Consider the following 24,365-nt stretch of genomic DNA (forward strand, 5'->3'; position numbering starts at 1 on the left):
AGTTGACAATCATATCTCAAATTAAGCAAATGTGACTTTATTTACACAAAGACCACATTGACTGAATCAACACGGAATATTTTCACTGGTAACCACTAAACAAAATATGAGGAGACTTACACCACAGAGATACCTCTAAATACTATAATTTGGTTTATATTTATATTCGATTACTCTCCTGATTAAATTGTTTGAAGTCCATTTAAAAGAAGTGAACTGCTATTTTAGAACTGCTGCTGTCTAACATCAAATGTGTTTTTCTCCATTATGTTCTTCTTAAACAATAAGTTATATCACAATGTGAAAGAACACGTAAAACAAACTCTTGTTACAGTTACTCTCACATAACAGCCCTCTCTCAATCCATGTTCACAAACTTGTTATTACATTTACAGCCCTCACTGCCCTCCACCAACCCACAGCAATGAGCCCATCGCACTATTAAGCTCACAAGATGAGACTGACAAGATGCATGTAGACACATGATAAACTTTTCCCCCAGCCCGGCATGCCTCTGGCTGTTGTCTATAATCTACCAGCCAGACCATGTCTCCTCCTGATAATTACTTCCCCAGCAATAACTGATAACAGTGTGTCAGGTAGACAGGGCAGATAGGTGTGTGTACGTCTGTACACACTCTTAGAAAAAAAGGTGCTATCTAGAACCTAAAAGGGTTCTTTGGATGTGCCCATAGGAGAACCCTTTTCAGAACCCTTTTTGGTTCCAGGGAGCGCTCTTTTGGGTTCCATGTAGAACCCTGGAACCAAAACTGGTTTTACCTGGAACCAAAAAGGGTTCATCTATGGGGACAGCCGAAGAAGCCTTTTGGAACCTTTTTTCTAAGAGAGTGTGTAAGTTTGTGTGTCAGGTAGACAAGAACAGACAGAGKGGCCATGGGGAAAAGGTCAGGTGTGGCCAGCCAGATGTGGTGCACATGTTTACAATACTGTAGTGTACGATAATACATGGAGCTCCATGGTACCTATTATTTTGTGGTACTTGGTTGAGATACAACACACACTTAAAAAAAAAAAAGTCTTCCTTGATGTTGGCACTAGCAAAAACACAGAACCATGAATATGGGTCACCAACACAGGAAACCTGTCTCTTAAAAGAGTTCAAAGCTTCTATGTCTTTAAGATAACAGTCAGCTACCCTACCTCTGGTATATGATTCAATGATAAACTATGAAGATGGTTTAAAGCTATTGGGGGGGGGACACTGACAGAGATCACATTCCTYTCTACAGTAGGCTACTAAAAGAGGCTGGCACATGCTTACTTGACTGACACTATTCTGTGTTTTGAGGCTGTTGTGACCTATGGCGGGAAACAAGGGTTACATCCCAAATAACACCCTATTCCCTATATAGCACTTATTTTAATCAGACTCCTGATTAAGGTCCTGGTCAAAAGTAGTGCACCAAAGTGTAATAGGGTGTAATTTGGGATAAACAAAAGATCTCTTAGTATCCTGACGTCAGGTCAGTGATTCATTTTTAATGATGGAAACCGACTACGGACTGAATCTCGATGGAAACTGAAGACCAAAGAGATTCATTATTCAATGACTCTTCTATGCCTACATATAAACTGCTGTGAACTTCATAAAGGTTGGAACTTTGAATTGTTCTCAAATCGCTTTTGCACCTGGTTTATGGTATGGCTTGTAATAGGGATTTCAGAACTCTTATAGTAATATAATATAATTTGGGTCACCCGTAAACCATGGGGACTGGTTCACCTAATAAGGCTTTAATCTATTTTAAACATTTCATATTGTCCCTTTTTTATTTGTTTCCTCAAGTAGGCCTATTCCGAAAATGTAAATTACCTATATAAATGATCAATCTCAGTTCAATTCACGGAGTACAGTATTGTCTTTGACGCAATTATTTTGCGCGTGCATGATAGTTTTGCGGACACGTTCATCATTGTTGAAGATGCAAGCACGTCAGAACGCTGAGCGCTATAATATCAAGCAGGGGACGTCGCTCGCTCGCGAATATCTTTTGCAAAACGACTAGCTAGTATGGGATTGTTAGCAAGAGCGTAGCATCAAATACGGACGAAAATGATAACGATTTTACTCCTTATATGATAGTTATGAAGACCGTATAATTAGAGATACGGTTCTAATTTATTGTAAGGTCACTGCTGAACACCGAACACGGCGCTGCCTTGCCCAGCAAGTGCTCMTAGTAAGGCAGGGGATTGGAGACATCATTTCCGAGTTTTCGCAGCGGCACAGGTCAGTTTGAACGTTTTGCCTTTGCTTTGGTATTCCTCTATGTGTGTACAGTTAAATAGCTAGCTACATTAATTAAATTAACACATTCTAGCTAATATTGTTAAACTGAGTTGACATTCTGCCAACCCAGCACACAAGTAAAAAAAAAAAAAAAGTTGTGTAACTAACTAGCCATTAGCAATGCTAACGTTAGCTAGCTAATAATGTTAACGTGCCTGGAAAGTCGAGGTGGGTGGAGTGGAGATGGACTCTGATGGGTCCGTTTAAACACTCGCTTAGATTGCACTGCAATTCATTTGAATCTGATAAGGTAATTGGCCACACAAAGTTAATCAGCGTTAGCTAGCTAACATAACGTTATGGACTTATTTTGTACGGAATGTGTTAGCGTGCACCTAGCATTAACGCTACGCCACATAACTAATGGTTAGTACCTTGACTATGATGTTGCTTTCCTCAAACCTTAGCTGCATGGGTGGATAAGGCCTTTTCAAATCGAACAAACGTTTATCAACGTTACAATCTCGTTTTGCTGAAATGTAACGAGCTAATTTAAAACTCTAAATTAACTATGTAGGTAACAATGTCGTTGTCACTGGCAACTTTTTACGCCACAGTAGTTTAGCAAACTAACACAACAAGCTCACACTTTTGTTATCCTATTGACACGATAACAACACGCATGTTCGTTACTAAATCTAAATAGTGCAATGTGTGAATACATTGTCACTTATCTAAAAGCTAGCAATCTTACCAAGTGGCTACGTTGTGTATGAATAGTTTTGTGTAGCGGTGTTGACTGTTTCGCTGACAGCTACTTTCCTAATTATGAATTTATTAACATGGATAATCCAATTATTAACGTTAGGTGCTCTATGTATAAGGGTAAATTATTTTCACCCTTTGGATGAACTATAAACTAGGCGCATACACTGAGAAAATCAGAGATGGATGGGACTTGGAGCAGACCCTTTCCTTGACCAGACACACAGTCCCAGAAACCTCCTTGCACATCCCTTAGCCCTGAAACAAAATACTTGCATTCATCAACACTTAGCTGTGCATTTACAAAACATAATTGTTCATTTAAAGTGGTCCTTGTCTTTACTGATTGACGAGAACTCTCAGCTTTGTCCAAAGTGTAAAACAACCTCCTTACTTTTGTTTTGGATTACTTCCATCTTGATTGTAGATGGCCTAGCCTTAGAACCTCCCTGAGTGTGTTAGCTTAAATGATGAGCATCTTTAAAGGTCAGCTAAATGACGTAGCACGAGCAGCACTGCAGATATTGCAATGAGCAAGACTTCGTTCAGTCACACATGGTATCTGTGCATGGATTCACATCATGCTCTTACAATGTGATAGCCACGGTACTAAAACGGCAGACGTTTAGCCTTGCTAGTGTTTGCTGAAATGGGCCCGCCGTGCTGTTTACTTTGTGCATCAATGTCAGATCACTGTCTCTACCTTTAATGTCCCATCTTAATAGGAGTGAAGAACCTTGATTTTGGTTGTGCTTAAAGACCTCATCCAGTGATAAAAATAAAAACAACGAAAAAAAACTTTTACTGTTGAAGAGCAGTAAAAGTTCCACTTGTGCTATGTTGACATGTCTGGACCACCTATTGAGACATGTCTTTTGTTAGGTTAATCAGGTGTTAAATGAAGTGAGGAGACTGGAGTGCAACATTAAGTTAATCACTTCCCATTAAACAGTGATTGGCTTAAAATAACATTTTTTTTGAGGAAGTAAACCGCTGCATGTTGTGAGGTACTGAAAGTTATTGCACACAGCATGCACATACTCTTGTTTGTCTTGCAAATATACGTTTAGCTCACACTTTGTACTTAGACCTGGCCTGTGATTAACAAGTCAATTGTCCGTGAGAGGCGCTGATGGATTCCATGGGTCTGTTTTTGCCATGGGATTTTTCTTTAACAATATCGTAAGTTGTGCTTGATGTATAATAAAATGCCTGAGTTGCGCTTCTGTTTAGTCTTTTTCTTGCTACGTATTCATATAGTGGCACTCTATTCAACTTACTAGTTCTCCAAAGTGTTTCTAATCAATGTTAGGCTGTTCCTCATTTTGTTGGTAGTGGTTTGTGCTGATACACTAGGCTAAGTGCCTGATCCACTTATGGTATTGAGTGGTTGATTTAATTGTACAGTCAGAGAAGGTTTTGGCACTCCCATGGAACTGAATCAGATGTTTATGGGTGGATGTTGTCTCCATTGATTTTAATATTGAACACCTCCCAACTACTGTAAGACCTTATGGACAGTACATGCCACCATGATGATTGTCAGCTGTGCAAAGTAGGTCACCTGCTGGGTGTCAACAAAAGGTACAGATTCAACATGTAGAATTGTTGGGAAATGATGGCCAATGTTCTGTGGTCAGAGGGGATAGGATGGTCACCCTCTGCATTTAATAATTTGTCAGTCTGGTGTTTTTTTGCTCTTAGCCAATTAATCCATCAGAACCCCTTAACTGTCTAACAATCATCTCACGTGTAGGCCTAGGCCCAAATTGTGCAATGATGCTTTTACAATCTTACTTAACTGGGAGAAATAGTTTGACTCCAGGATCTGACATTAACAATGGCCCGCTGGTCTGGGGTCAGTAAAAACGTGTTGGGCCAGTGGATCCAACAGGGCCACTAACTTTCCTGTAAAATTTGCATTCCAGTTCAACATTTAMCTGCTCTGTTGCAGTCTGCCATTGAAAACCATTGAAGACAAGACAACACGTGGAAAAGTAATGCGTTTTGTATTTGATCAATATGTTTGGTGGTTAAAGCACCATCATGCTCCCCGGGAGTCAGAGTTTCTCATTCTTGAACTGTACATAACAAGTTGATGTGTTCACATGCCAGCTGTCCAGAGCAAAAAGAGCTCATCAACCCACTCGTTGAGCTTATTTATTTTAGGGAAAGTGATTTCTAAAAGGACATTTTCAATAGTGAACATGCTGGCTACTGTTGATAGTATGTAAAAAGAAATCTACAAGTTGCCTAGCATTTGTCTTGGATAGCCTACTGTACCCAGATCGATATCTTTTTTTGAGAAGCAGCTGTCTTGGGGCAACGTCCTATTTTAAGATTTAAAAAATTGTAATCTTAAAATGACTGGCTATTATACAAACAAATGTATGTAATTAATACAAAGCAGTTCTAAAGAGTAGACTGATGTCTCACATTGTTAATTGATAAACAGCTTTTTAATACTTACCATAATAACCAAATGTAACCTGTTACCAGCTGAATATAGAGAGAAAGCATGTCAATAGGCTCTATTGACCCCCAATATCTGGGCCAGTAGGGATTCCGTTCGGGACAGTGAGAAAAGTTTACGTTGAACCCTGGACTCTACAATACATCATGAAAACAAGCACTCAGCTTCAGCGTTGTCAATAAAGATCGACAGAAATGTTCATGGCTTGTATCCATATACTTTTTGGGGGCATTGAGCAACAGTTGCCATGTAGCTTAGACATTTGTGTGCACATTTGGTGAATCTCTTTTCATCAAGCCCAGGCCTTGGAACCTACCTTATTTTTCCCCCTTCTTTTTTTAACAAATGATGAGAACCCCTTGTAGTGTAGTTTGAAATTTCCTTTACCACCTGTTGCGGTGAATTCGCCTATCCGTCCCACCAAGGCACCCTGACAACTGGACAGCTCAGTGTCAAAAAAATCTTTGTCCACTCTATTAAGACTCGCGTAGCAGGAGAAAGACGTGTTCAATCAGGTCTCTAAAGTGCGGGCATTTTGGTCGCATATGCTCCTAAATATTTTGCTTTAGGAGCACCAGTGCACCTAGAAGAGAAAATCAGCCATTTAATTGTTGTAATCAAACATTTTATTTGTCACGTCCAGATTACAGCAGGTATAAAAGCTGCAGCTATATGCTTGTGCGCTAGCTACCTCAACATTCCAGTACAATAATCAATATAACAATAGTAAAGTCAAATAAAAAAAATGATTAAAGGAAGAGTTACTATGCCTAGTAATAGCCTGGTATGTAAACAATAGCATATACAGTATAGTTAATTAACAATAGGATATACATATGGATAATTAATGTGCTATAAGTATGACTGTATTTACAAAATATAAAGTGGGTATTGTCTTGGTCACTTGAATATATAGTAGAACACCAGCTGTGCTGGGTGGTAGTGTGTGAGGGTTGAATGTGTGGCGATTCAGTGCAAATAGTCTCTAAGACGCAGATTCGTGACTGTGGTGGTTGCACCATTGCTACAGAGAAAACGGCTTGTCTCTAACCCAAACCATTCAGCCGCTACCAGCACTACGTTTTTTTCCCTCCTTCTATTGCACATTGGCGCTGCAGCTGGATGCATCTCCATTGGCATGCCGCGTTTTACATTCATAAACCATGTCGTGGCCCGCTGACACCTCGTGTTACCTCATTAGCTAGCTTGCTAACAACCTGGTAACTTTACCAGTCTAAACATTTGGGAGCACTGAAAGAATGGTAAAGGGATAACTTCATGAGCTCAATGATCATAGCAGTGAATGAATGGCAGATTTGCATGTCTTCACACACAAACCTGATGTTCATAAAGAGACAGTGTACAATTTAATGTAATGCATCTCAACAGGAAACTGTGCTTTTAATGCTGTGTAATGTAATGCTGTAATATTCCACAAATTACTTTGTAATTTCAATGACTGGTATTTGTATTGGCATTTTAGCTTGTATAATGAACAGTGTTACATAGTTTCTAGGGCACAACATGTGCTTCAACAGTAGATAGAATGCATAGGCCAAATAAAGGCTGTATCAATATTTTCTGGTGCTGTTAAATGTGATCTTTTAAGTTGGGAGCACCAGTGCTACTATTTAATTTTATTTAGAGCCCTGTGTTCAACACAGTTTTTCCTACCTGACAAAACAAGCTGTTGATTGGAGTGGGTGAGGAGGGCCAGACCTGCGAGTGTAACAGGTTGTGACAAGCCTTTGTGTTTTTTAGATACGTGGCTTTTAATCCTGTCCTGTTCTGTTCCCACTGCTTTCTCTCTCGCTCTGCGTTGGCTTGTCTTCGCTCTCAGCCTTCCACCTGCCTGAGCCCCAATAATTCACCCTTGAGAACTTGAGAAAAGCTGAGGTGTTTGTTTTCTACTTCTTGGCCATACTACTTGTAAACAACAATTGAAAGCCACATTTTGTAGTACAAAAGATAGGTTGTCTTTGGCTGTTTGAATTTTCATCTTGCTTGTCTTTTTTACATGTTATATTCAGCCTGGCCTGTTGAATGCTCTTACAGCATCCAGTGTGTTTGCCTTGTGCTGTGAAGCACGTTTCCTACATGCTCATTGTCCCTCAGTGCATTCCAGCATTGGTCTTTTTCACACTGATTCATTTGGGTCAATGCTAAAGTTGTAGGCATGCTGCTTTGATGTTAGGCTACACAATTGCCACAAAGACATGTCAGAGAATGCCTGTGTTTAGGGACATATAGCAACACTGTATGGCTGTCTGTATGCTACTGTAACAAAGAAAAGCTCAGTGTAAGTAGAACTGAATGGTGTGTGACTGAAAAGTTTGAAAAATGCTTTGACATTAGGCTAAACAATTGCCACAAAGACATACAGACAGACCAACTGTATGGTGGGCTTCCAGATTACTGCAGTACAAGAAAGGCTAGAGCATAGAACTGTGAATGATTAAATGGTGTGCGACTGTCTCAAAGGGCCAGATAGGAAGGAATTCACTAAACCAAAAGAAACTGGGATGGTCGTTGTTTGTACAAGGTGTGTTGATAGCCTATATATCCAATTTCTCAGTGGAAAAAAAATTAAGTTGCCCAGTCTTGACGTAACGCAACTGGTTTGCTCTGTCTTGTAGCGTAGGTCATGTCTGTATCCTCTGCCTGTACCTCGGCAGCATGTGTTTCCCATTCCCCTGATGAGTTTCTATCCAATGGGCAGGGTGAGATAGACGAGGCTGTTGCCATTCCTGGTCTGGTGGTAAGGTGTCAGAGCTGAAGCCTTGTGCTTGGCAATGGAGGGAATACACAGACACTAGGCTGTGGAAAGCTAGCTACTCATAGGCCCTTCACAGGCCCTCCTGAAGTAATTACTGAATCGCTGTGAACTTCTCAGTAGAGGTGTGGAATTCAAGACCTGTTAGGTAAGAGGTCCTCTGTTTGTGTGGGCATTTGTATGCCTGTAATGGTGTTATTGATAGGCTGCATGTGTAACTAGAGCATTGACATTGAAATAGAAATCTACTGTATGTTGAAACGCCGTATCATAAAAAATATGGATACTTTTGTTTGAGCTTTAAAGGAGAGATCTGATTTATAGTAGTCAACTTGTGTTGGCTTACCTAATATTTCCCTATTTTTAGACTGACCTTACTGAGCTAATAGCTTTATTGGCCCATGCCCCAGCTAACATGTAGCAACTGATCAACAATAGGTTAAGTTAATGGGTTGTTGCCAGCTGAAGTCTTGAGATTATTTCTGAGTCTGTATGCTATGACATACTCATGCTGCTATGAGAGAGAACCCCCAAATCAAAGGTCTTGTGTGCCATGTTACTCTTCTGACAGGACAGCACTTGTGTTACTGAGTTAGTGTGCTGCACAGCATTTGTATGTGGAATGTTGAGAGTATCATGGATGGATGTCTCTGTACTTAGCCTGGATGGAACACATAACAGATCATTGCACAACTGTTACTGGTCAGTCAGTGATCAGGATGCTYTATTCAATGGAGTCACGAGCAGTGAAATGTTGTTTAAACTTATTTCTTTGCGAGGTGTTTTGGTTACGATAGATTGATACTAAGAGCAGGAAAGCACTGATTTGTTAGTGGTCCAAATATATTAAACTAAAGCTGCTTTCTCTCTGGTTGCTTTCTGATTTATAGTTGGGGCTAGATGTTTTAGTGTTTTGGATGTACTGTCCTGTACACCACTAGATTAGAAAATCGCCTCAAAAGGTATTTCAACAGCGCTCGTCCACAAGTGCTTGGGTATGGAAATAGCTTTGTATACGAATTACAGGCAGTCAGGCAGCCGCACCCCTCTTCCCGGGTGTGTTTTAAAGTGCTATTGTATTTGTATGGAAAACCCCAGTAGGTTCAGGTGAAGGAAGTGCCTTATGAAAGGAGAGGGCAGCCATGCATTTATGGGAAAGGCTACGTGGCTGACGTGCAAACCTATATTTAATTTCCAAATTGGTTAAAATTGGGTTAGGTTTGGTTAATGTTAGGGTTAGCCTAATGTAAGGGTCAGTTTTAGATTTGGCTAGTTGGGCTCTCAATTGGATCCTGGTCAGAAAAGTCTCCTTAAAGCATCTACAGAGAATACGTAGACTGGACAGACAGTGCAATGTTGTTTTTGTCACACAAAAAATACACTCCGGCATTTGACGCCGTATTCTTCTACCCTTGAGTCTCAGCGACTGTTCAGATAATAAACCAAACAACATTTCAACCTTATAGAATCCCCCCAAATATTTTGTTTTGAGGTGATAATGTTACTTTAGGCTAAAACAGATAGCCATGTGCTTTTTTTTTCTCTGTGACTAAAAAGGATGACATTCTGTTTTTAGCTGATATGGGAGTGAATACATTGATGCAGCATATCAAATTAGGATACTGTTGTACTTTACACTGGCAAGTATAAGAATATTTGCTAGGGCATATTTAATTATAAATCTGATTATTTCACATGGCGATGTAAGAAGCTAAAGGGCTAGCTAGCTTGCAGTGTTTAGTCAACTTGCTAGCAAGGGAAGACTGAGACTTTTCTTTTGCTTTCGCCACAAATAAGACAAGAGAACCCCAAAATATATTTTGTTTAGAAGTAATAACTAGTGATTACAGGCTATTGTGAAATGTTTGAACCTGCTGTAGCCAACTAGCTAGTCATGTGATTTTTTTCTCTGACCAAACATGTTCTATTTTTAGCTGCTATGGGAATGAACACACAAGCAGCATATCAAACTGGGAAAATAAGTAGATTTGACAGGGCATATCTTTTTTACATGTTTATAAATCAGATTTATTTCACATGGAGATGTGGCAAGCTGAAAAGGCTAGCTAGATTGCAATGTTTTTAGCCAGGCTGCCAATAAGCTATTCCCCCCGCCCCCTTGTAAAGGGACCGGCGAGGATATCATGTTACCAAAAGATGTCCGCTACTCCAAAAATCCAACTCCTCCCACATAGGCTTGGGTGGTATCCAGATACCGTCCTTCTCTCACCTCAGGATTTACGGTATTACTTACCGGCATAGCATACAAGAAAATACCAAATGCTAACAAAATTAGCACAAACTAATAGTGAAATCGGACGCTATTAGCTAAATGCTAACAAGCAAAACAAACTAAGTATAGCTATTAGTTACCAAATCTAATTTTCGGTGAGTGAACATTTACAAGCTAAAGTGAACGAGAGAAATTGTGCAAATTAACAAAGTTGTGTCACATGCTTTTTGAAGGAGGAGTAGTATGTGTACCTTGAGCAGGGGGGAGAAGAATGGAGGGGAAAAATGGCAACTGTACAGAACTCAAGAGCTCTAACAGAAACCTCATTATAAGATACTTTTCTATTACATAGTGTATGTGAACACCCATTCAAATGAGTGGATTTGGCTATTTCAGCCACACTCGTTGCAGACCGGTGTATAAAATAGAGCACACTGACATGCAATCTCCATAGACAAACATTGGCAGTAGAATGGCCTTACTGAAGAGCTCTGTGACTTTCAATGTGGCACTGTCATAGAATGCCACCTTTCCAACAAGTCAGTTTGTCAAAATTCAGCCAGGCTAGAGCTGCCCAAGTCAACTGTGAAGTGGCAATGTCTAGGAGCAACAACATCTCATCTGCGACGTGGTAGGTCACACAAGCTCACAGAATGGGACCACAGAGTGCTGAAGCGTGTAGTGTGTAAAAATTCTGTAGTTGGTTGCAACACTGACGACCAAGTTCCAAACTGCCTCTGGAAGCAACGTCAGCACAATAACTGTTCATCAGGAGCTTCATGAAATGGGTTTCCATAGCTGAGCAGACGCACACAAGCCTAAGATCACCATGCACAATGCCAAGCGTCGGCTCGCTGCCATTGGACTCTCTAGCAGTTCTCTGGAGTGATGAATCACATTTCACCATCTGGCTGTACGACAGACAAATCTGGGTATGGCGGATGCCAGGAACRCTACCTGCCCCAATGCATAGTGCGAACTGTAAAGTTGGGTGGAGGAGGAATAATTTTTTGGGGCTGTTTTTCATGGTTCGGGCTAGGCCCCTTAGTTCCAGTGAAGGGAAATCTTTACGCTACAGCATACAATGGCATTCTAGACGAGTCTGTGCTTCCAACTTTATGACGAGTTTGAGGAAGGCCCTTTCCTGTTTCAGCATGACAATGCCGCTGTGCACAAAGTGAGGTCTGAGTAGAAGCAAGTCCCCGCAGCAATGTTCCAACATCTAGTAGAAAGCCTTCCCAGAGGAGTGGAGGCTGTTATAGCAGCTAAGGGGGGCCAACTCCATATTAATGCCCATGATTTAGGAATGTGATGTTTGATGAGCAGGTGTCCATACTTTTGGTCATATAGTGTATCTAATGGAAAACATTTAGTAGCGAATTGCATACAAGTGCAACTTCATCACCTCATGTGTGCAGCAAAACAGACTGCTGATACATATAGAACGCTATGGATTTATCAGTTCCTGCTTTCTCCTGTTGTGATATTTACAAACAAACACGTGACTGGCTCAACTGTTCTGGGGTACTAAGGTAAGCTTCATAATGTGACTGGTGAAATGAACACAATCTGCTTTATCTCCTAACGTATTGCATAAGTTGACTGCTGGTATTTAAAGTAGCCACATAGTATTTAAAGTAGCTACAAATATATGTATTGGGGAAAAACTTGAAATAAATACTTTGGACTGTATTGAAAAACAATCTTGTGGCTTTTTCCAAATGCCCCGGTATACCGCTCAAGCCTACACGCATTCACGTAGGTCAATGGAGTGGAGCTTGTAGTAAATGTTTAGTGTCTTCCTGTGTCCATAGGGACATGCTGCTGCAGCAGGATCAGAATGTGGCCAGTCTGAGCTCCTGCTGCTGATATTAAAGATTCTGCTCTTCTCTGTGGGCTTCAGTGTCATTCAGGGTGTCCTTTTCCCCCTTTGGTCTTGTCCCAGTCATGGGACTGGCGCGTTGGCTTGGCTCAGTAGGGTGTTTGTGTGTATTTGTAGAGTGTGTAGGCCTACTTGTCTATGCGGGGGCACATGTTGCATATGTTGAGTGGAGTAGCAGGAGAGAATCTGACACCTACCCAACATAATCAGGAGTCAGTGGAGAGGAGTCCCTCTATCTCTACAAAACTATTGATTATCTAGCTGCCGCATATAGACATAAGAGAGTCCTGGAAGCCAATTGGCTGCAATGCTTTATTTCCTCCTTGACAGCCACACGTGTCTGTAAGTGGAGAAGCTGGGGCCCGGCTCTGTGGTGGCCAATGACAGCTGCTTAGGTGACGCTTTCTCTTTAACCGCGTGCTGCAATGGGGAAGGTTGGGAAGAATTCCAGTTAGTGCTTTACTAGCTTTAGGTTAACTCCCGTGCATACATACACCCACATACTCTAGTCTACACTGGTGCTGTGCCCCAGGCAGGCAGGCCACAGGGCAATGGGCAATAGAGAATCGTTGAGTTGCAAGGATTCTAGCTAAAGAGAAAACGCCTCTTCAGGAACCATGTAAGTTAGTCTCTCTCTCAAATAGAAAGGCTCTCTTGCTCAGTGAAATGACAATAGGCCTAGTTCCAGTTTAATTTATTCTGGGTTGTAAATTCTTTATCAATGCAATGATATTTTGATCGAGCATTTTAAGCATAGTGTGGTGTTATCAAGTTCTGTTATTGGCCCGCACCCAGAAAGTGGCTCAGAGTAGAAGTGCTAATTTAAGGATCATGTCTTATTCATGTCTAATTCATTACTTTTATTCATTATGATTTTAAAAGGCAAAACTGAGCTTAGATTTTCACTCCTACTCTGAGAAACCTGATTTACAAGCATATCGCTACACCTGCAATAACATCTGCTAAATATGTGTATGTGACCAATAAAACAAATGTAATTTGATTTACTTAGCCTGGTAGCTTGGTCACAAACCACAACCGACAAAATTAGGAAAAACCTAACGTTGAGTAGAAGCACTTTGGAGAACTAGTTAGAGTACAATCATATGAATATGCAGCTCAACAGAATCATTTATTATACAACAATCACAATTCAGAATGTTGTTCGAGAAGAAGCTTTTTGTCAATTAGCTCATTGGTCTTCATCATCCAACACATTGTGGGGACTGCACCGTATGAAAAGTTTGTAACTACAAATTAGCAAAACACTGCTGTAACACTTTGAACAGCCTACTTCCCACATGGCAAAAACAGAGCCTTTGAATCCATCAGCTCCTCTCGCAGACAATTGACTTGTTAATCACAGGCCGGCCAGTCCTAAGTACAAAGTTTGGGCTAAAAGTGTATTTGCAAGACGAGTGTAATCATGTCATGTGCAATAACCTTCAGCACCTCCACAAGCAGCAACGGTTTACTTCCTCAAAAACCTGTCATTTTAAGCCAATCAGTTTAATGGGAGGTGGTGAACTTAGTGGCACTCCAGTCTCTTTCTCGCCTCATTTAACAGCTGATTTACATAACAAAAGGCACATCAAAATAGGTGGTTCAGGTAATTCATGACATGGCACAAGTGGTGGGAGCTGGCCTTTCTGATGACATCACGACTTCCTATCAGACCAACTCCTTGAATGCCGTATTCCTTGAAGTTTGCAGTTGTCTAAACACTAGTTTGTTTAAAATAAAATAAATTACCTTAGTATGTTTACTTCACTGTATTTATACTTGAGATATTGCTTTTCAACAGTAAAAATTTAAAAAGGTTGTATCTTTAAAGTCCTACTCTGTCTCCCTTTCACCTCAATTTTTTGGGGTACCTTTTTTATCTCTTTTTCGTGATATCCAATTAGTAGTTAGTCTTTTCCCATCGCTGCAACTCCCATACGTACTCTGGAGAGGCGAGTGTCAGGAACCATGCGTCCTCCGAACCACGACCCCCGCCAAGCTGCACTGCTTTTTGATACTGCTCGCTTAACCCGGAAGCCAGCCGCACCAATGTATCAGCGGAAACGCCGTACAGCTGGCGACCGAAGGTCGCATGCATGCGCCTGGCCCGCCACAAGTAGTCGCTCGAGTGAGGTGGGACAAGGACATCGGCCGTCCAAACCCTCCCCTAACCCGGGCGATACTGGGCCAATTGTGTGCCGGCCTCGTGTCTCYTACTCCTGGGATCGAACCCGGCTCTGTAGTGACTCCTAGCACTGCATTCTGGGAACTTTCAATAAAATCCCTGGTTTTCTGAAATCCACATTCGAGAATTCTGTATTTCCTGCTTATTTCCCTCCAACTGGGATTTCGTGAGAACCAGGGATTTTATTGAAAGTTTGCAGAATTTTGCAAGCCTAGCTCCCACCCTTTGTCCTGAATTGTTTGTCTGTGCACGGTGAGTGATTCTGTGTGTCTGACTGAAAATGAGGTCATATTAATGTTTTCTCAATAATAGTAGGCCTGTACTGTACAGTCGTGGCCAAAAGTTTTGAATGACACAAATATTAATTTTCATAATGTCCGCTGCCTCGGTTTGTATGATGGCAATTTGCTTATACTCCAGACTGTTATGAAGAGTGATCAGATGAATTGCAATTAATTGCAAAGTCCCTCTTCGCCATGCAAATAAACTGAATCCCCAAAAAACATTTCCACTGCATTTCAACCCTGCCACAAAAGGACCAGCTGACATCATGTCAGTGATTCTCTCGTTAACACAGGTGTGAGTGTTGACGAGGACAAGGCTGGAGAGAACTCTGTCATGCTGATTGAGTTCGAATAACAGACTGGAAGCTTCAAAAGGAGGTTGGTGCTTGGAATCCTTGTTCCTCTGTCAACCATGGTTACCTGTAAGGAAACACATGCTATCATCATTGCTTTGCACAAGAAGGGCTTCACAGGCAAGGATATTGCTGCCAATAAGATTGCACCTAAATCAACCATTTATCGGATCATCAAGAACTTCAAGGAGAGCGGTTCAATTGTTGTGAAGAAGGCTTCAGGGCACCCAAGAAAGTCCTGCAAGCGCCAGGACCGTCTCCCAAAGTTGATTCAGCTGCGGGATCGGGGCACCACCAGTACAGAGCTTGCTCAGGAATGGCAGCAGGCAGGTGTGAGTGCATCTGCACGCACAGTGAGGCGAAGACTTTTGGAGGATGGCCTGATGTCAAGAAGTGCAGCAAAGAAGCCACTTCTCTCCAGGAACAACATCAGGGATAGACTGATATTCTGCAAAAGGTACAGGGATTGGACTGCTGAGGACTGGGGTAAAGTCGTTTTCTCTGAATCCCCTTTCCGATTGTTTGGGGCATCCGGAAAAAAGCTTGTCCGGAGAAGACAAGGTGAGCGCTACCATCAGTCCTGTGTCATGCCAACAGTAAAGCATCCTGAGACCATTCATGTGTGAGGATGTTTCTCAGCCAAGGGAGTGGGCTCACTCAATTTTGCCTAAGAGCACAGCCATGAATAAAGAATGGTACCACCACATCCTCCGAGAGCAACTTCTCCCAACCATCCAGGAATGGTGACGAACAATGCCTTTTCCAGCATGATGGAGCACCTTGCCATAAGGCAAAAGTGATAACAAAGTGGCTCGGGGAACAAAACATCGATATTTTGGGTCCATGGCCAGGAAACTCCCCAGACCTTAATCCCATTGAGAACTTGTGGTCAATCCTCAAGAGGAGGATGGACAAACAAAAACCCACAAATTCTGACAAACGCCAAGCATTGATTATGCAAGAATGGGCTGCCATCAGTCAGGATGTGGCCCAGAAGTTAATTGACAGCATGCCAGGGTGGATTGTAGAGGTCTTGAAAAAGAAGGGTCAACACTGCAAATATTGACTCTTTGCATCAACTTCATGTAATTGTCAATAAAAGCCTTTGACACTTATGTAATGCTTGTAATTATACTTCAGTATTCCATAGTAACATAACAAAGTAACAAAAATATCTAAAGACACTGAAGCAGAAAACTTTGAAAGTTAATATTTTCTCAACTTTTGGCCATAACTGTACAGATGCATCTTCTAGCAGACATTGCTGGGACGCGCTGTGGAAGTAGCCTAGTTTGTTGTTCATGTTTTGCTCAGACAAGAGACTTTTGTTTTATTGCACTTTTCCTTCTCTATCCAGCTCAGACCCCTCTCTCTGCTGCGATGTGCTGAAAAACATTCAATGGACCAGTGTTCTGTTTTCCCTCCTGTCTATATAGCCTTAACTCTCTGCTTACTATTGGCCAGTGTCTAATCAATCGTAACTTGAAAGTGGTGTCGCCTCAGCCTGCCTCGTATCCATCACCCATTTGTAAATATGTGGATGTTATTGATTAACATGCTAGCTGAACATGTTTTTATTGTACATTGAATGCTAATTTTGTAGGCTTGCTAGGCTACATCAGTTCTTTATCAGGGTTCTCAACAGATACAATTGTGCAAGCATGCAGGATCACATGTCCAGTACTGACCCTCGAATGTAACCAAACATTTAGGAATTTAACTCCTTTTCCACCCTTATCCAGCCACCCTGGCAGGGACAGTAGTCCATGAAGAAAAGGAGGGTGATTTGATACGATATGCACATTGGTGCTGAAAATACTTGTCCTGGGCTAAAAAATAATAAAGGAATGAGGCCAGTAGTCTTAATTATCATTGTGTACAAGAGGTACAAGCATGTCCCTCAGTGACTGATCTTGTGTTTTAGCTAGCCAAGTGGATGGTAAGCAGAGCAGGTTTCCCCTCCCCTCTGTCCCTTCGTCCCCCCAGTCCCCTGGCTGGTCACTGTTCCACTGTTCCCAAAGCAGCTTTTGTTCAGGCTTATCTGGTCTTCATGGCTGACATATCTCTTTGAAAACAAACTGGGCGCTTGTTTTTCCCCAGCCTGCGAATTAGAATGGGGGAAGGGCTTAATTTAATGTCCCAAATGGCATCCCTATTCCCTGTATAGTGCAGTACTTTAGACCAGTACCATATGGACCCTGGKCAAAAGTAGTGTACTAATAGAGAGTAGATAGGGTGCCATTTGGGATGCAACCTTAGAGTGAGCATGTTTCCATTTCAATGTTGGCTTAGTTTGAACTGAAGCCCATGCCTTCAGTTCATTTATACTGTATGAGCATTTGGACTGGATTCAATACTTTTGCTTTGTCTTTACAAAGCTACAGAGTTTACTACAAGGCCAGGCTAAATGTAGGCTGCTGTGTTTTTAAGTCATCTGACTGCTAATGAATATTACAAACTGTCATTTTGGTTTGATCTCTGACTTATGTTGAAGGGGGGGGGGGGGAATTTGATGCACTGCCACATCTTTGTTGTTTTAACCAACTGTGGTTGACTTTTGTTACAGATCAGTGATGGTGGGTTATTTTTAGGATTTGTCTCCATTAGATTCATATTGGATTGTCTTAGAAATGAGGCTTAAGGGAATTCAATACGAAGGTGGTTAAACCACAAAAATGCATTGTAAACCATGTAAAGGCATCTGGTTGTTTTTCCTTTTGTCTGTTTTTGTTAGAAGAAAGTGCCAGGTTTGCATTACATAAGGGCATTTCCATCTAAAAGGAGCCATGAGCGCCAACATGTGAAGTTCATAGGAGCGTGTCAAATGAAAGCAACATTTTTTAAATTTATTTAAGGAATATATATATTTTAATATTTTTTCCCCATTTTTTTTTTTTTCATCAATTTGATTTCTGGTCAAACAGATGGAAAAGGGGTCTTGAGACTTTCTGGCTTTCACTAATGTTGATGACCCCTTCCAACTGATATCAACACATATTTAGTTTTGGATAAATGATTTGCCTTCTGTAAGTTTAAGAAACATTGCCTTGTAACTCCATTACCAAAAACCCACATCTTTCTGATATTTTTAAATTTCTCTCCCCCATGAGGGAGGATAATGAACGTTCACAGAAGTAACAATTAAAGGTAGACCTACCAATTAGTGTGATAATTTATGTTTATGAATTATTAGGTGTATCTGTTATGGAATTACTGAAAAATCTGTAACGGAATTACTGCAATTGAATTGGCAACAATGGGAAATCAAAGTAGTCACACACCAGAGTTGGGTCACCTGCTACTGTCCTCCCTTCCACTGGCATTGTAGAGAAAAGTACAGCACAGAGAACATTACAGTGAAGTAAAGAATAGTACTGTGGAGTACAGTAATGTACTGTGGAGTACAGTAATGTACTTTACTGAATATATCTACTGTTCTTTACACAAATCAAATGTTATTTGTCACTTGCACTGAATACAACAGGTGTAGGTAGACCTTACAGTGAAATGCTGACTTACAAGCCCTTAACCAACAATGCAGTTTACTGTGATGTCCAAACATAGACGTCTGATTGATTTGGTCTGGTCAGGACCAACCAAATGTAGTCTTGTTTTGGGGGCGGAACTCATTACAAAAATAGCCAGTGTTTAGAATAATATCCAAACATACAGAAGGATATTGCATATTTCTACCTTTTTGTGTACCTATTCAGGATACATCACCATGACGAGAATGATATACAGTGGGGAGAACAAGTATTTGATACACTGMCGATTTTGCAAGTTTTCCTACTTACAAAGCATGTAGAGGTCTGTCATTTTTATCATAGGTACACTTCAACTGTGAGAGACGGAATCTAAAACAAAAATCCAGAAAATCACATTGTATGATTTTTAAGTAAATAATTTGCATTTTATTGCATGACATAAGTATTTGATACATCAGAAAAGCAGAACTTAATATTTGGTACAGAAACCTTAGTTTGCAATTACAGAGATCATACGTTTCCTGTAAGTTCTTGACCAGGTTTGCACACACTGCAGCAGGGATTTTGGCCCACTCTCCATACAGACTTCTCCAGATCCTTCAGGTTTCGGGGCTGTCGCTGGGCAATACGGACTTTTCGGCTCCCTCCAAAGATTTTCTATTGGGTTCAGGTCTGGAGACTGGCTAGGCCACTCCAGGACCTTGAGATGCTTCTTACGGAGCCACTCCTTAGTTGCCCTGGCTGTGTGTTTCGGGTCGTTGTCATGCTGGAAGACCCAGCCACGACCCATCTTCAATGCTCTTACTGAGGGGAAGGAGGTTGTTGGTCAAGATCTCGCGATACATGGCCCCATCATCCTCCCTCAATACGGTGCAGTCGTCCGTCCCCTTTGCAGAAAAGCATCCCCAAAGAATGATGTTTCCCACCTCCATGCTTCACGGTTGGGATGGTGTTCTTGGGGTTGTACTCATCCTTCTATTCCTCCAAACACAGCGAGTGGAGTTTAGAGCAAAAAGCTCTATTTTTGTCTCATCAGACCACATGACCTTCTCCCATTCCTCTCTGGATCATCCAGATGGTCATTGGCAAACTTCAGACGGGCCTGGACATGCGCTGGCTTGAGCAGGGGGACCTTGCGTGCGCTGCAGGATTTTAATCCATGACGGCGTAGTGTGGTTACTAATGTTTTCTTTGAGACTGTGGTCCCAGCTCTCTTCAGGTCATTGACCAGGTCCTGCCGTGTAGTTCTGGCTGATCCCTCACATTCCTCATGATCATTGATGCCCCACGAGGTGAGATCTTGCATGGAGCCCCAGACCGAGGGTGATTGACCGTCATCTTGAACTTCTTCCATTTTCTAATAATTGTGCCAACAGTTGTTGCCTTCTCACCAAGCTGCTTGGCTATTGTCCTGTAGCCCATCCCAGCCTTGTACAGGTCTACAATTTATCCCTGATGTCCTTACACAGCTCTCTGGTCTTGGCCATTGTGGAGAGGTTGGAGTCTGTTTGATTGAGTGTGTGGACAGGTGTCTTTTATACAGGTAACAAGTTCAAACAGGTGCAGTTAATACAGGTAATGAGTGGAGAACAGGAGGGCTTCTTAAAGAAAAACTAACAGGTTCTGTGAGAGCCGGAATTCTTACTGGTTGGTAGATGATCAAATCCTTAAGTATGCATAAAATGCAAATTAAATTACCCTTAAATCATACAATGTGATTTTCTGGATTTTTGTTTTAGATTCCGTCTCTCACAGTTGAAGTGTACCTATGATAAAAATGACAGACCTCTACATGCTTTGTAAGTAGGAAAACCTGCAAAATCGGCAGTGTATCAAATACTTGTTCTCCCCACTGTACATATCCATAATGATGAATTTCTGTATAGTACAGTAATTCTGTTACCAGATGTAAATTCACTTTACCAACTGTAGTTCAATAACACTTTTTTTTTCTTAACTCAGGGTGTCATGTCCTAGCTGATACCCCATTCTTTCTGCAAATATCTTTGAATCTTAATGCGGAGTAGATGTTTAAAGCTGCAATATGTAACTTTTGGGGCGACCCAGACCAGATTAACATAGAAATTTTAGTTATAGATCTGTAAATCTCATTGAAAGAAAGTCTAAAGTGGTAGATCTGTTCTGGGCTTTATTTCTATGCTTCCTGTTAAGTTTAGTTTATGCTTCTTTTTTACTTTTACCAGCTTCAAACAGATGAAAATACGATCTTTGGCTATTGGAAATATATTTCACACCGGTTTAGATGGTACAATGATTATCTACATTCTCTATGCTTGTTTTAGGCAAACTATTAGAATTTTTGCAACCAGGAAATGGCGGCGCGATTTCTGCATAGTGCACCTTTTTTAACAGTTTTTGGAAAACGTAGCGTAAGTAAACTGAGGGAGATTTGACATTAATTCTGTTACCAAACTTTGCATTTGCACAGTTCTTCCAGTAAATGTTTTTGTGAAATTTTCTTTGTAAATTGTTCAAAGTACAACTGAGTCTGTGTAATTATGTTACTGTGAAATTGCCCATAAGCCATTCATTCAATAGAACAACTTTGTGGGAATTTAAAAAATATTTTTTGTGTATTTTGCTAGTATATTTACTTGTTGCAACTGATCTGTCAGGCTGCGTTCTGTCATGAGGTGTTTGCTTCTGAATCGGCCCTGGGCTCATTGACTTAGGCAGTTCTTCAGATCATTGTTCGTGGGAGGCCAGGGTTATTCACTTATGATTGTTGGATAATTTAATTGTCGTTATGTCGGCATAACACACACAGCCATGTTCCTTCCTAGGCAAGGTGGTCTGAAACTGAACTGTGTAATAAACTGGACATCCTGTACCTGTTTCCCTACAGTGTGTTGGGTGGGACCCTGAGTTGTAAACTCATCAGATTGTGGCCTGCAGACGACCAGGGGGTTGTGGGAGAAGACGGGAGAGAAGCGTCCGTCGCCACACCAGTCTCACTGGACTGGAGGGAATGCCTGAGAGATGTGAATCTATGAGTTACTGCAGCGCTACTGCCGCCTCTCACAGGGAACCTAGGAAACCACCACCACCCAACCTGCTGCAGTCAGCCTGGAGGTAAGMMCCCCCCCCCCCCCCCCMCYCACAAATCACCACTCTACTTACCTACTGCGCAGTTAAAGGGACAGCTCACCCAAACGACATACCTGGCTCCTTATGTTTAAAGTAGTTTATGGGCAAGTAAGGCTACAATTCATGCTTTGTTTGTAGGGCTGCACGATTAATTGAATTCATTGCAATATTGACATGAGATTTTTCTTCTTTGACACTGTTAATAGAGAACTAGATCTACAGTACCTCCTATGAGATGCGCTAGACTCCATTCACTCTCTACATACACAGTGGATGCTGACCAATCACAAGCGTCCCCGCTTAGAGCGTGCACTTAGATGCTGGTGAGGAGAGAGTCTGTCTTTACCAAAGACAGACAGTACAGTCAAAGATATTTATAACTAACCCAAGATTGTTCATCTGTGGCGTTTACAGTGGGAGCAAATGAAGCATAGTGGGCAGAACAAGCAAGTAGGTGGGCCAAGCACAAGCTAGCGATGTCTTATTGGCACATTGTAGCATGTATTTTTATATTTCTGTTAGGGAATGCCTCTCCTCTGAAGTGTGCGTGTGCACAAACTCAATTAGACTTTGCACTCCTTTAACAAATAATAACAATAATAATAACTTTGGCAAAGTGTCAAGTCTATAAAACGTAGTGCACTGTTTGTGTAACAGATTCTAGTTTTGGGAACAGAAAAAATGATTGAGATCAGATGTTTCACAGATAATAAAATTTGCAGAATGACGGCCCAGTTTAGCTAGTTCCATCCTCTCCCACTACCTGCGACTGGACTTCCTCTCACTACCATATTTGGTGGTGAGAAACGTTCTAAACGGATGCTTCAGCTTTATAGCCCCGTGTCTGGGTTTTCGCTTCTGTCTGGTACAGTATTAGATTTTTAAAATCTGTCTTTACCTCAGTGTGTCGTCGAAAACATGAGTGCTAACGAGAACTTCGATATGGCGCATCTTCAGTGGTATGACAGTATTTCTGCTACAGGCACACCGATGTCAAACAAATGCAAGTGTTGTGCAAAAAGTGCCTCTGTTGTGGTGACAACGAGGCAATACGACAAATGTATTCAATAATTTAAAGTATAACCATCCCCTACTTTACCACAATTGCATGGTAAAACAAGTGCCCAATAGCAGCAAGGCCCATCAGCCACAACTTGCCACCAGCGTTAAACAGGCATTGATTGCCAATGCATTTAAGTGTTAACACCCTACGAAAAACATCCCGTAGACGCATAGAAATCACTGAGCCTATCACATAGTCAAAGACATGTTTCCTATTGACAGCCAGCAAAGACTGCTTTAGGAAGATGATAAACAAGCTGGACGGGAGATGCAAGATTCCTTCTCGCACATGTTTCTCCCAAGTCGCCATTCCAACACTATAACAAAATTAAGGGAGAAGTTGTAACATGTCGTGTTGAATGACTTGTCAAGACTCATGTCTATGGCATTTTTATCATTTCAATTATAATAATGATTGAGCTTATTTGCACATAATTACACAATCATAAGCTTCCTATTCCATCTGCAGCCTATGGGTGCCTGAATAAATAATTCTTAGGTTATTTCAGAACTCATAATGGTAAAATAGGAATTAAGAATTTATGTTATTCATCAATTAATAATTGCTGTGCTTATAACACACTATACTTTGATCATGTTTGGGGATGTAGGTGTGTAATCTTATCTGTAGCCAATAACGATGTTGGAAAGGGTTTGTTTCATTTGGCTTTGTATTAATTTAGCACAGGATGTATTAATTCAACTGATCTCATATCAGAAGTGATGATCTCTACCCTGACACTTGTTTTATCCATGTCTGATGGAATTGCTATGTTGTCACCCAAGTTTTAGAAAACCTCAATTCGTAATTGCAATATCTGGGCCAAAAAATAGAAATTAGATTTTTTTGTCCAAATCGTACAGCTTTATTTGTTTGGTGTTTGTTTACCTAGCCAGATAAAAGTATATTGTGGTTACTTCGTATGTAAATGACGACTCATTTCTTTATGACACAGGCCCGTGCTGTGCTTCAGGCTGCCCAAGAGTAGTATTTGAACCCAGGTCTGAAGCCCACTAGCTCCCTGCCTCGCCTCAGGAAGAACATGATGTGATGTTACACCATAATTGCAGCAGGCAGAGCCTCAGACTCTGATTGCTTGGGTTTGTCCCAAATTGACCCTATTCTGTATATAGTGCACTACTTTTGACCAGGTCCCATAGGTCTCTGGGAGAAGGGTGTGTCAAGAAGGGTGACATTTGGGACACAGACCCTCATGTGACTTCATACTTTTGAATTTGGATCAGTTCCCTGGCAGCGCCCCATGCTGAAGAAGTCATGGACTCTTGAAAGAGGGAAGGAGAGGGAGCGAAAAAAGGTTGTTAAATTGAAGCTGCTCTCTTTCGCTGAGTTCATCCATGAGCTCACCCCATCAGAGCCCATGACTCACCCCCCAGTCTACCCAGGGCCAGTTCTGTTGTGCTTTTCACTTCAGACCGCTTGTTTTCTTTTTACCTAATGCTAAGTTAGACTTCTCCCTCAAATTGCCATTAGCGCTGATGTGTTT

General features: G+C 41.3%; 1 protein-coding gene across 5 annotated transcripts in view; it reads left to right on the plus strand.

The window, feature by feature from the left end:
- Positions 1-1,954: 1,954 nt before the first annotated feature.
- The window catches only part of LOC111963471 (F-box only protein 34), a 30,807-nt gene continuing 8,396 nt past the window's right edge, over positions 1,955-24,365 (plus strand). The window contains exons 1-2 of one of the 5 annotated variants that reach the window (XM_023986932.2): positions 1,955-2,251; positions 21,557-21,783. In XM_023986932.2, coding sequence (XP_023842700.1) covers positions 21,680-21,783 — 104 coding nt within the window. In that variant the 5' untranslated portion in view covers positions 1,955-2,251; positions 21,557-21,679. Of the gene's footprint in view, positions 2,252-8,247; positions 8,411-12,785; positions 12,997-21,556; positions 21,784-24,365 lie in introns of those variants that run through there. The other 4 variants (XM_023986934.2, XM_023986933.2, XM_070443425.1 and 1 more) reach the window with 4 other exon arrangements.

Source organism: Salvelinus sp. IW2-2015, linkage group LG4q.2, assembly GCF_002910315.2.
Source record: "Salvelinus sp. IW2-2015 linkage group LG4q.2, ASM291031v2, whole genome shotgun sequence".
Taxonomy (NCBI): domain Eukaryota; kingdom Metazoa; phylum Chordata; class Actinopteri; order Salmoniformes; family Salmonidae; genus Salvelinus; species Salvelinus sp. IW2-2015.